The sequence below is a fragment of the Typha angustifolia genome, chromosome 9 (assembly GCF_048772165.1).
Source record: "Typha angustifolia cultivar Huaian chromosome 9, ASM4877216v1, whole genome shotgun sequence".
Taxonomy (NCBI): Eukaryota; Viridiplantae; Streptophyta; class Magnoliopsida; order Poales; family Typhaceae; genus Typha; species Typha angustifolia.
Genome location: NC_133247.1, coordinates 3,761,612 through 3,773,540, shown reverse-complemented (window position 1 = coordinate 3,773,540; position 11,929 = coordinate 3,761,612). Strand labels below are relative to the sequence as shown.

At 35.7% G+C, this 11,929-nt stretch overlaps 2 protein-coding genes across 2 annotated transcripts; both read left to right on the top strand.

Moving 5' to 3' along the window:
* Positions 1-895: 895 nt before the first annotated feature.
* LOC140767014 (alpha-galactosidase 1-like) lies at positions 896-4,668 on the top strand. The gene is made up of 15 exons (XM_073106753.1): positions 896-1,085; positions 1,211-1,269; positions 1,356-1,412; positions 1,508-1,542; positions 1,716-1,819; positions 1,905-1,980; positions 2,165-2,223; positions 2,337-2,402; positions 2,490-2,573; positions 2,690-2,754; positions 3,030-3,112; positions 3,207-3,297; positions 3,631-3,680; positions 3,771-3,911; positions 4,287-4,668. The coding sequence occupies exons 1-15, from the start codon at positions 934-936 to the stop codon at positions 4,377-4,379; spliced, it is 1,215 nt and encodes a 404-aa protein (XP_072962854.1). The 5' UTR covers positions 896-933; the 3' UTR covers positions 4,380-4,668.
* Positions 4,669-6,393: 1,725 nt separating this feature from the next.
* LOC140767584 (alpha-galactosidase-like) lies at positions 6,394-11,585 on the top strand. Its single transcript, XM_073107557.1, has 15 exons — positions 6,394-6,595; positions 7,186-7,244; positions 8,785-8,841; positions 8,933-8,967; positions 9,078-9,181; positions 9,401-9,476; positions 9,641-9,699; positions 9,802-9,867; positions 10,000-10,083; positions 10,171-10,235; positions 10,321-10,403; positions 10,482-10,572; positions 10,691-10,740; positions 11,033-11,173; positions 11,286-11,585. Exons 1-15 carry the CDS (start codon positions 6,426-6,428, stop codon positions 11,373-11,375), a joined length of 1,230 nt encoding a protein of 409 aa, XP_072963658.1. The 5' UTR covers positions 6,394-6,425; the 3' UTR covers positions 11,376-11,585.
* Positions 11,586-11,929: the final 344 nt, after the last annotated feature.

Below are 11,929 nucleotides of genomic sequence, written 5' to 3'. Positions count from 1 at the left end.
TTTTCGAACTTAGCGAGGAAATTGATGACTAATTGTTAATTTTAAGAGTACATGTAAGCTTTATATGCGTATCATCTTAAAAAAAGATTTGAGGTTCCAAAATTAGATTACTTTCTCATTAATTTTTAGAGTAATGTAAGTTTTATGTGTATATATCATCTTGAAATTTATAAAACCTTTAATAGTTTGCTCCAATGGAATTCCAAATTAGAGAGGGATTCTTGGGGCCCAGCTCTAAAGTGCTTTTATATTTTATTTTATTAACTAGTTATTTAAATTAAGTGTATATTTAGTTTTATTAATTAATTTTAATAAAATAACTCTCATTGGGAAGGTGACATTTATTAACTAATTCCACAATGAAGCATCTAGAGAAAGACGAGCTAAGCTTCAAACTCCTCATTCAACTTTGTCCCTCGAATGATATTCTCATCATTCCAACCAAGGACAAGTTTTTGAACAAACTAATTTTCTACTAAAATGAATTAATTTCTAAAAAGGAAGGTAGATTTAACTGAATCTATTACTATTTTTATGATAAGTTAAGCTTTATATATATATATATATATATACATATAAATTGCCAATAATATTGACTTTTATTTCATTAACTTATAGACATAATATTCTGAATTTGTTGGTGTTTCTATCTTAAAGTTAAAATACTAATCTTGTCCTTATTTTACTGATAATTATAAGAAAATGTATTATTTTTGGTATTAAATTTGGGGTGGCATTGGGTAAGAAAAGATATCAGAGAGGCTAATTTTGTCAAAAATTCACCAATGAATTGAAATCTATACCTTTCAATCTTACCCAGCCCCACCACTATACTGCACTTTAACAGTAGCTCTTTCACGTGAATAAATTATAGGAATAACTCCTCATGTGAGTTATTCAAGCACAAGGAGAGGGGAGGAATAGAATAGAAGGATGGAGAAAGCCACTGTGCCTATGAGGGTGAAGCTACTGATGGGTTTGTTATGTCTCACTACTTTGATATGCACTGAATCCAGGGTGATGGCTGATTTGGATCACAGGAGGAGTTTGCTGGCTAATGGATTAGGAGTAACTCCTCCTATGGGGTATTTATTCTTCTTATCCTTCATATCGTGGATAAATATTGGATTATCTTACTGCTATTGTCGTTTGATATGTTCCAGCTATTCATTTATCTTGAGACTAGGTTGATCTTGGTTTTGGGTTGCAGGTGGAACAGTTGGAATTACTTCAGTTGCTCTGTTAATGAAACAATCATTAAGGAAACAGGTAGATTTTATTTAGAACTTATTTATTAAGATTTAAGAATGTGGGGATTATTTACAAATTAATGCATCATTTGTGCTGAACAACAGCTGATGCACTGGTCTCAACTGGGCTTGCAATGCTTGGATATCAATATGTGAACATTGGTGCTTCCCTTTCCTGTTTGTTTCCTCTTATTTTGATATACTGATGCCCTCAGTAAGGAATAACTAATAATTTTTTGGGTTTCAACATGATCCAGATGATTGCTGGGCTGAGAACAAGAGGGATGCAAAGGTTTGTTTAGTTATTATTTTATGTTTATTTAGTTACAGATGATAAATAGCAAGCCTATTGCCTATGATGTGTACTAAATCTTGTCTATAAACTGGAAAAATAATTCAAAGTTTGTGATCTTTTAATTAATTTGTCGATTGCCTACTGAACTTGTACACTCTTGTCTCTTTCAGGGTCATCTAGTCCCTAATAAGTCAACATTTCCATCAGGAATCAAGGCACTCGCAGATTATGTTCACAAGAAGGGTCTTAAGCTAGGGATATACTCTGATGCAGGGTAAGTATGGCGCATGAGAGCGAGTTATCTTTCTTCCTGATATTCTCTAGCTATTAGGATAATTACTCTATTTGGATAATTTCAGTTACCAAACATGTAGCAAAATGATGCCTGGGTCACTTGGCTATGAGCAGATAGATGCCCATACCTTTGCATCATGGGTAAGGATTGATATTCACATCATCTTTTCTCTACTGCGACAAATTTTTCTTTTAACATCTTTCATTTTATTTTATTTTTGACAAGAGTATAAGTCTGTCTATTCCGTGGAGAATCTTGTGTGAGTTTGCATTTTCTGGAGTACTTTGAGAGAGTCTTAGTTGGCTTTATTTTCTTGGATTGCAGGGCATTGATTATTTGAAGTATGACAACTGTAATAATGGAGATTTGAAGCCAATGGCACGGTAAAATTTCTTGTCGTTGGATTATTTGATTCCTCATTGTCCTGCAATAAACCCTCCCTATGTAGTTTGACGAGATAAATGTCACTAAACCTTTCTTTGTTATTGGAGGGTAGGTACCCAGCTATGACTAGGGCCCTTATGAAGACTGATCGACCGATGTTTTTCTCTTTATGCGAATGGTAAACTGTAGACTTCAGTGGCTAGTTTAGATCTTGTCTTGTTCCTGGATTTTCTATGGTTCATTATTTTGCTGCCCTGATGTTTAGGGGTGATATGCACCCAGCTCTTTGGGGTGCCAAGCTAGGAAATAGCTGGAGGACAACAAATGACATCAATGATTCATGGGAAAGGTCAATTTCTTGACTGACTAAGTTGTTCGTTTCACTAGTGTAGATTATTAGGAGGTGGAATTAAAGGAAAGATCCTTCACTATTTGATTGAAATGATGCCATTTTTCCTACTGCAGCATGGTCTCGAGGGCCGACCAAAATGAAGTGTACGCGGAGTATGCGAGACCTGGTGGTTGGAACGGTTTGTTCTTCTTCAATTGAGTATATATATCTGCAGTACCTTAAGAATATAGAAGCAATGTCAGTCCCATACAAATTGATGGGCTAGAAGCCTAGAGCTGAGTTCCTTTTGGATCCTAAATGTGTTCAAAACTGCAGCAATACTAGTTAGCTGTATTACATATTGCAGTTTCAGCATCTTGATCATAAGTTGTCTATACAGTCTCAGCGAGACATGATATTTGCCATAGAACAGCTAAATTTAACTCATTTTTTTTATTGAATTTAATCAACCAGATCCAGATATGCTTGAAGTAGGAAATGGGGGAATGAGCAATGATGAATATATTGTCCATTTCAGCTTATGGGCTATTTCCAAGGTATAAGTTGATGATTGTAATTTTAGGTAACATCTGAAGTTTTACCTTTTATGCTTCATGTAACTGATTCAAGCTCTTATTCCTAATCCACAAGGCACCTCTTCTTATCGGATGTGATGTACGGAATATGTCAAAGGAAACTTTCGCCATCCTTAGCAACAAAGATGTCATTGCTGTAAATCAAGGTCAGGAACTGGTGAATTTCTCTCTGCAGTTTTGCTATGTTATTGTACAACATCACATTTATTTAGGAACTCTAAAGTTCTCATTCATATCACTACCTTCTTGTTTTGAGGCTACCACATGATAAAGACTAATAATGGAACATCCATTGCCTATCATCTGGCTACTTTTCGTCTCTTTCTTTGATCCACCAACTCTCCTAGACTTTGTTACATATTCCCTTATTCACTATTTCCACATAAATAGCAACCCTTCTCCATAAATTCCTCTTCACCTCCGCAATTGTCAACTAACTTTAATTCTTATGCTTTTGTCTGATACTGACTTATGGACAGATCCTCTCGGTATCCAAGCAAAAAAAGTGAGGATGGAGGGAGATCTTGAGGTTGGGCAGAAATTTCTTCAATTTAACGTCTATTGAGCTTTATATTTTACAAAGTGAGCAGGAGGTCATCTGATTACTCTTCTTTTACAGGTCTGGGCTGGACCGCTTTCTGGATACAGGACTGCAGTTGTCTTGTTGAACCGATCACTTAGAGAGAGTCCTATTACTGCACACTGGGATGACATTGGAGTTCCACCTGAGACGGTAGTCGAAGTACGAGATTTATGGAAGGTACTTACTAATTCTTATACATCTAGCTTCTTCACCATAAAGCATGTGCACCATTTAGTATCTGCATCGAAGAATTTCTGTACTCATCTAGGAATGCTTATCATTGATGCAATAACAAAATAAATATGGAAAAGATTATGTTGAAAGAAGTATAGGTACTAATGAGGTATCCATCGTAAGCTAAAGTATCTTGAATGAAGAAACTCTAGTCCTTCCAATTTAGTGTGATGTCTACACGTAACATGATAGAATAAGTCTGTATCTCCTCAAAAGCTATGCTCTATATTATGTTTATTATTTTGGATGATACTTTAGACTATCTCTGATATATTACTACTTTAAGGAGAATATTTGACTCATCTTTGAATTTTGCAGCATAAGACATTGGAGAAGAAGTTCGCAGACAAATTGAATTTTACCGTAGGCCCCCACTCATGCAGGATGTTTATCTTAACACCACTATTGTAGACGCCGATGTGAGAATCTCATGAAGATCTAATCAGAGTCAGCATCACTACAGATTTCAGCTGTTTTGTTTCTTTAGACTGTATAACTTAAAGCCTCTGAGATAACAGCACAATTGTCGTCGCATATGAATTGCGTCATTCCAATAAGATCTTGGAAGCAAGTTGAATAAGCTGCATGAATGAGTCTACTTCTGAAGAAATTAATTTATGGCCTTGTATTTCTTTCCATCTGTAAATGATTACAATGTCGAAATCTAGGAGTCACACTTGCCTTGCTGCCTCTCACAAAAGTCACCAGATTTGTTTCAAGTATGCAGTCCCATGTTATGCCATTGATGAGGTTGCTTTCAGGTATTGTAGGACTTGAATTCAAGCCTCTCTAATAGTGAAAGCTGCATGAACTTGCATCTACAATTAGGCATTTAAAAGCTATGCTCTGTTCATAACTCAACTTGCAAAGCTCTGAAGTTAATTTTCCTTCGTTTAGTGTCATCTTTTCCAACTCAGATAGGCTTTTAGTCTGTGATGTTTATCTGCATTTCCATCTCTATATTGTTGGAATATCCCATTCTCCTTATCCCATTAAGCTTTATAGATAATAATATATACCTCTCCAAAGTTTCTTATTTGTGTGTATGTATACCCTTCGAGTTATATTTTTAACAAATTAATACCTTTAAATAGAAATATATACGAGTATTTCTATCTTTCTATAATTAAGTTGATAAAATTTTAACAGTTAAGTTTTAGGGGTACATATGCACACAAAAAAAGATCATATATATATCACGATATCCACCTATCAAAGTAACATAGAAAATATATAATGGAGGCTAAACACGTCAATTAGGAATTATTATTTGATGTGATATTTAGGTCACGGATTAGGTCCAATCAAACTGGGCTATCTATCTATCTATCTATCTATCTATCTATCTATCCATTTTTGCATAACCTTGCGAGTTGCGAATATATTTATCCAACATCGTGAATAATCTTATCCACATACCGGAGAAACTCTCGGATGGATAAGCTCTAATGATCACGATAAGATGTGCGTTAATGATCACCTCTGCTTCCTTGTAAACATCCTACACCACGAGCTCACGCAACTGCTGTGGATAAGCTCTACATCAAGGCTCTGAAAGCGAAGTTGCATATCGCCTTCTTGTCCAGTTTATTCCGTCGCGAATAACTACTCGCTATTCCGATCCTAATCCCGAGCATTGTAGCCAAATTAATTGGCTTATTCTGATTCTGTCTTTATCCATCACTTTATTCTTCATTAGCTTATGTAGTTTAATGGGTTGCATCTCTTAAGGCAAGCAAGCATCAGTTGCAACTTTTGTCTTGTGGGACCCGCTGTAGTCTATTCCAGAAGGCAATTTAATTGGAAATATAATTCTGTTAACTAGGGCAAGCACATTTAAGGATAAAACCCTCTTGTAAGTCGGATAAGATCCTCTTCTAAGTCGGATAAGATCCTCACTCACATTTTTAGATGGTATAATTTTGGAAGGATATATCTAAACCCATAAATCTATTTTAGATAGAGAGCCACTATTTCGGGAAACTTTATGAGATCCAGCCTACAATGCCATTTTGATCTGGGACAAGTTTCGCTGTCCTAAGATGAGGATAACGGAGCACGTACCCAAGAATAACGCCGAGCTCCACCGATTAGAACCGCGGATAAGACGAACTATTCACCCAGGACTCAGATAAGTCCGCTGGCACCTGTCGCCCTCCTAGAACACCACACGCCAGCAAATCCCAACCATTTCCTTCCACGTCGACAGAACCGACAGGTGTCAACGAATTACAGGAAGGCAGGGACCGCCCCGGCGTCGTGCGGTGACATGGCATCACAGGAGAAAGCGGTTGGTGGGTAACAACTGGACCCAGCTGGGGCCCACTGGGTGACAAATAAAATGACCAGGTCGCCTCCTCTACGTCCACAGTGTGGACCCGACCCATGCAACGTCGAGGCCTCTATAAAGAGACTCGAGGCCTTGGTTCTTTTTTGCTCTCAAACCAATTCTAAGCCATGGCGAAGGGATCACATAGACCTCTCCTCCTCTCGCTCCTCTCCTTGTTCGTCCTCTGCAGATTCCCGGCGTCGGCGGCGGCGAGAGTCGTTAGAGATTCGAACCACACGGCGGAGACGAGGAGGAGGGCCGTGCTTGAGAATGGCCTTGCCCGGACTCCTCAAATGGGGTAATTACTTTATCAATCCATTACTATATATATATATATATATATATATATATATATATTTTATATATCACAGATGATAGATAAGATAACATTAAGTAGTTCTCTCTCTCTTTTTCCTCTGTAATAAGAATAAAACAATTCTCGGAAGACAACTAAAGAAAGGTAAAGAGATCTATATATGTGTAATCATATACTAATAATCTGAGGCTCCAAATGAGTGCGAGGGAGAAAGGGAAATAGATTTCAAACCAACTTAGTACTGCATACATAAAGACTTAGTTGCCAATGTTAATTAACTTTGTGAGAAAGCAATGGCTGAACTAATAATGCCGGACTTATGGAAGAGTACTTACTGCACAACTAAAGTGTGAGGGTGGTAGGGGAGGAAAGTGATGATGGAAATGAGACAGTTCACCTGCTACAACTACTCGAGTCAAAAAGTGAGAGAGATTTGGTTGGATTTTTTCTTAAATTCTTTTCTCCACTTCCAGTTTCTTGGTTTGAAAAGTGTCATCCATCAATTCTTATTATATTACAATCGTTTATTAGTTTCTTATATATATATATGTCTCTCCTTCTAATTTCATCAGGTGGAATAGCTGGAACCATTTCCATTGCTCCATCAATGAGCAGTTAATCCGGGAAACTGGTATATTATACAACTCCTATGCCCATTCATATGTTTATACGTTATAAAATAGTGAATTTTTCTTTTAAAGAAGACCCCACATTTTATAATTGATATCTATACCTATCTTTGAGCTAACTATATCATTAACTCGGAGACATTTTTCTCACCTAACCCACGCTGGCTAAATTTACTACAATATCCTTGAGAGAAAAAAATGTTCTCAATTAAAGGAGTTGTTATTTGTAATGGTACTTTAGTCAAAGACATTCTAGAAGTTAAGTGAAATGGAAAAATAAAAGTAAGGGTACTTTTGGTATTTTAAGGGATACCTTGCTGTCCCTAGAGTACAGTTTGGTTGAAGAATTAATATAATTCATGAAAAACGTTAGACTCATTTTTCATTCATATTTAGTTATCTCTTATTCCAACTAATTAAATTTAAAGCTTAGCCACAAACCAAACAAGCCCGCTAGGGATTCTTGCATGTATACCATTCAAAATCACTTATTTATATAAGTATGTCTCAAAACTTTTAAATTAGTTTTTTCATGTATGAATTGTATACCTTTTAGAGTTAACTATTAGTTAAATTTTGAAACAAAAAGATGTTCTTATTTTTATATATTTTTTAATTATTGAGATTTAATCTCATATATGTTGAAAAGTAATATATATATATATATATATATATACATATCAACTTTGTTAAGTTAGTTAATCATAAAATCACTTAAATGTAGGGTGCTAGTCGAAAAATCTCCATATTATATTACGCCATGGTTGACTGCACGCCTTTTGTCCAGTAGAGAAGATTTGGGAGTGATTGGGCCATCAAATGGGCCATGACAAGGGTCCGACTATGGCGACAATGTCTACCTTATTCTCCTTATCTTAACACCTTATCCTGGTGAGTTATCCCACGTTCACCGAATAAAGTTTGCCACGAGCCTCCTATGACAAAGATTTCCAAGTTGCCCGTGAAGAAAGAGGATAGGCTATTCCGGCCACTGGATTGGATGGATATCTTTTATTTTGTGAGAGATAGTGAGGGCTACTGCCAGAAAAGTGACATCCAACCTATCCTTACTACTTGTTAGGTCCCAATTTCAATTGGGAGGAGTTGGGTCCCAAAGTTGTTTGAGTATGGAGAGTAGAAAGAATCTTTCTCTGTTTAGAAGCTTGCAAATAGTTTATAGTAATCCACAAGTTAATGTTGGTATTAGAGCTTATTATTATTATTATTATTATTATTATTATTATTTTGCTTGTACTTATCGCATGACATCTTACTGTTGTTTTGACTAATTCTCCTAATCTTAGACTGTGGTTAACTTAACTCTGTGGATAAAATTACCAAATTACTTAATCTTACACCAACCAAATTTTCTAAAATACCTTTGGTAACAAAGTATTTCTGATTTGGTACAGTTTTGTTTTTTTTAAAAAATGGGTGGTTTAAGTGAAAAAAAGTACATGCACCAAATAAATATGCTAATATTTTACCAAAATTACACCAAATAATTATGTTAATATTTCTTCTTGGCTTTGGTTGATGCAGCTGATGCAATGGTATACACTGGTCTTGCCAAATTGGGCTATGAATACATCAATATAGGTTATCTTTTTAACCTTCTCTCAGACCATCAAAGTCTTTCTTTTTTTAATTACAACATGAGCAAATGCTGACTTTCTCTTCAAAAATTCAGATGATTGCTGGGGAGAATTCAACAGGGACTCTCAGGTGAGAGCATCTATTAGAAACTAGTACATTTTTACCAAGAGAAATAAGTGTGAAAATTCCTTTTTCTTCTTTGAAATTGTTCTAATGCTGCTCTGTTTGGACTTTGTCAGGGAAATTTAGTTGCAAAGGGATCAACATTTCCCTCAGGGATGAGGGCCCTTGCAAATTATGTGCATGGAAAAGGCCTCAAGCTTGGAATCTACAGCGACGCAGGGTGCGTAAATTTTAGGGTTCTATCTATATGGATTAATACTAGATTGCATGGCAATATCAAAGGATGTCATTGTTATGAACTTTGTCTATTTCAGAGACACCACAGTTGGAATTTTTTTTTTCTTTTACGATCGGAAGTTAATGTGATGCAAATTTATCGTCAGAATGATATAATTCTTGATATTTCTTCTAGTACCTGAATTTATTGGAGGATTTTCAGGTCAAGAACATGCAGTGGAACAATGCCTGGTTCACTTTATCATGAAGAACAAGATGTCAGAACATTTGCTTCTTGGGTATATATGCATGCTCTTCCTATATATTTATATATATATTCAGGCTAAAAATTCTACTGCTAACCCATAAACCTATAATTTGAATCATACACAATTCGTTTGAGGTCTAATATCCGATAAATAGATATGTCCTTATCGATATCTTTTTTTCCTTTAATTTCAAGGGTATCGACTATTTGAAGTATGATAACTGCTTCAACCCTGGAACCAGTCCCCCAGACAGGTAATTTTTCAGAATTATATGCACTAAAAGCTTACTTATAATTCAATAATTCATTGGCCTATGAATCTTATTTCATCATCGATACAATTTTGCTGAATTCAGGTACAGTAGGATGAGCAAAGCACTTCAGACTTATGGGAGGAACATTTTCTTCTCTCTATGTGAATGGTAAGTTTGCTTATACTATATCATCAACTATAAAAAAAAAGTGGTGTTATTTATCTATAAATTTCTAGTTCAATTGAACAATGATTTAGTTGTCAATTAGAATCATTTCAATAGGAGTTTACTGTAGTGCAGGGGCCAAAATGATCCAGCAACCTGGGCAAAGGGCATGGGAAACAGTTGGAGAACAACAGGAGATATTGAGGACAACTGGAATAGGTTCAGTTCTAGTTCTACTGGAATTAACATTCACATACCATGATATATCTTAGATTTGTAAACTGATAACTTTTTCTGCGATTGTAGTATGACATCTCGAGCCGATCAGAATGACAGATGGGCATCTTATGCAGGACCAGGTGGATGGAATGGTAAAGAAATTTCCTTAACCATAGACTACTTAGCTACACTACTTTAAATTTGAAGAGAGAATTAGTATTTCATTTCATGATTCAGATCCTGACATGCTCGAAGTCGGAAATGGTGGAATGTCAATGGAGGAGTATCGATCACATTTCAGCATATGGGCATTAGCTAAGGTTCTTAATCTATATCAACAGTTCTTTGACATCCTTCATGGAATCTATGATTTTTATTTTGTCAATGGAATTGTGCAGGCTCCACTTTTGATTGGGTGTGACCTAAGATCGATGAACCAGGAAACAAAAGAAATACTCAGCAATTGGGAAGTCATCGCCGTTAATCAAGGTAGGAGAAAATAAAATTTGTTACAAGTTTCTCCATTCAATTAGAAATAAATAATATTGGGTTATAAATTATGGTTGTCTGATAAGCTCAATCTGATTATGGTGTGTGATGAAAACAGATGGTCTTGGAGTCCAAGGAAAGAAGGTAAAATCGAGCGGCGGTTTGGAGGTATGACCTCAAAAAAGCTTGAATCCAAGCTATGTCATATATTTCCTCAAGATTCTATGAGCAATTTGAATGAATTGGTTGATTTATAAAGCACTCAATTCCTCCAATATGTCAGTTCAGAATACTTCTCTCACTGAAAGGAAAAAAAGAAGAAAGATTCAGAATTGCAGTAATAGAATAGACAATCATAATCTTACAACTTCAGTAAAAGCCACTATTCTACTCCTTTTGCTTACCTCTTGAATTACAATTTGAGTTGCAATTAACTCTTCAGAAATCTTTCAACATGTAGGTTTGGGCTGGTCCACTTAGCAGTGGTAGAGTGGCTGTAGTTCTATGGAACCGGTCATCGTCGCGAGGAACCATCACCGCAAATTGGTCAGATCTCGGGCTTCGGTCATCAACCGTTGCCGATGCTCGAGATCTATGGGCAGTAAGTCTCACAATTCAAATCTTCTCTCCTTCTATTCTTTTTCCCTCCTCTGTAATCTTGAATATTTCAGCTTCATAAGCACTGTAGGCTCTAATTCCCGTTTCTCTCACAGCATTCAACAATATCATCAATTCAAGGATCTATAACAGATACAGTGGAACCTCATGCCTGCAAGATGTATGTCTTGACACCGAAGAACTAATCATCATACTCGGCATGATCATAGAAGATTTCGATTACATCGATGTGCGCAAGCACAATTAGACATAAGAATGGCTCGTTGTGCAAGAGAGTATTACAAATAATGGGAATATTGAGTGTAGTAGCCCCTATTTCAATCATGATATAATGAATAATATTGTGAAATTATCATTGAAATAATCAAATAACTCAAGTATCAGTTTTTCTAGTACTCATGATATGCCATTGGAATTCATTGCTATATGTTAATATTTCTATCAGTTTTTCTACTACTCTTCCCTTCTCTAGCAAAATAATAATAATAGTAACATTAAGATGCTTCTAAATTCGTGCAAGCAAGTAAGATCCTCCCTCTTGTGTGAACCAATGGTCCACAATCTCAATTTGCTAACAGAATAGAGAAATATCCATTACATATAAAAAAAATTCTAAAATACTCTAATTGAATTTTAAAATATAATTCTCCATTTATAAATTCCCTACATTTGCAAGTGTTTATCTTAACTTAAAAAACATTATGGAAAATTACTTAGATATTAATGTTATTTTGCACTT

What these genes read in the sequence shown, in the direction of transcription:
- LOC140767584 (XM_073107557.1), top strand. Translation starts at nt 6,426, where the DNA reads ATGGCGAAGGGATCACATAGACCTCTCCTCCTCTCGCTCCTCTCCTTG. An exon ending in GCAGTTAATCCGGGAAACTG is followed by an intron (nt 7,245 to 8,784) that starts GTATATTATACA and finishes TGGTTGATGCAG; the next exon opens with CTGATGCAATGGTATACACT. An exon ending in GCATATGGGCATTAGCTAAG is followed by an intron (nt 10,404 to 10,481) that starts GTTCTTAATCTA and finishes GGAATTGTGCAG; the next exon opens with GCTCCACTTTTGATTGGGTG.
- LOC140767014 (XM_073106753.1), top strand. Translation starts at nt 934, where the DNA reads ATGGAGAAAGCCACTGTGCCTATGAGGGTGAAGCTACTGATGGGTTTG. An exon ending in GGGATATACTCTGATGCAGG is followed by an intron (nt 1,820 to 1,904) that starts GTAAGTATGGCG and finishes GGATAATTTCAG; the next exon opens with TTACCAAACATGTAGCAAAA. An exon ending in AAGTACGAGATTTATGGAAG is followed by an intron (nt 3,912 to 4,286) that starts GTACTTACTAAT and finishes TGAATTTTGCAG; the next exon opens with CATAAGACATTGGAGAAGAA.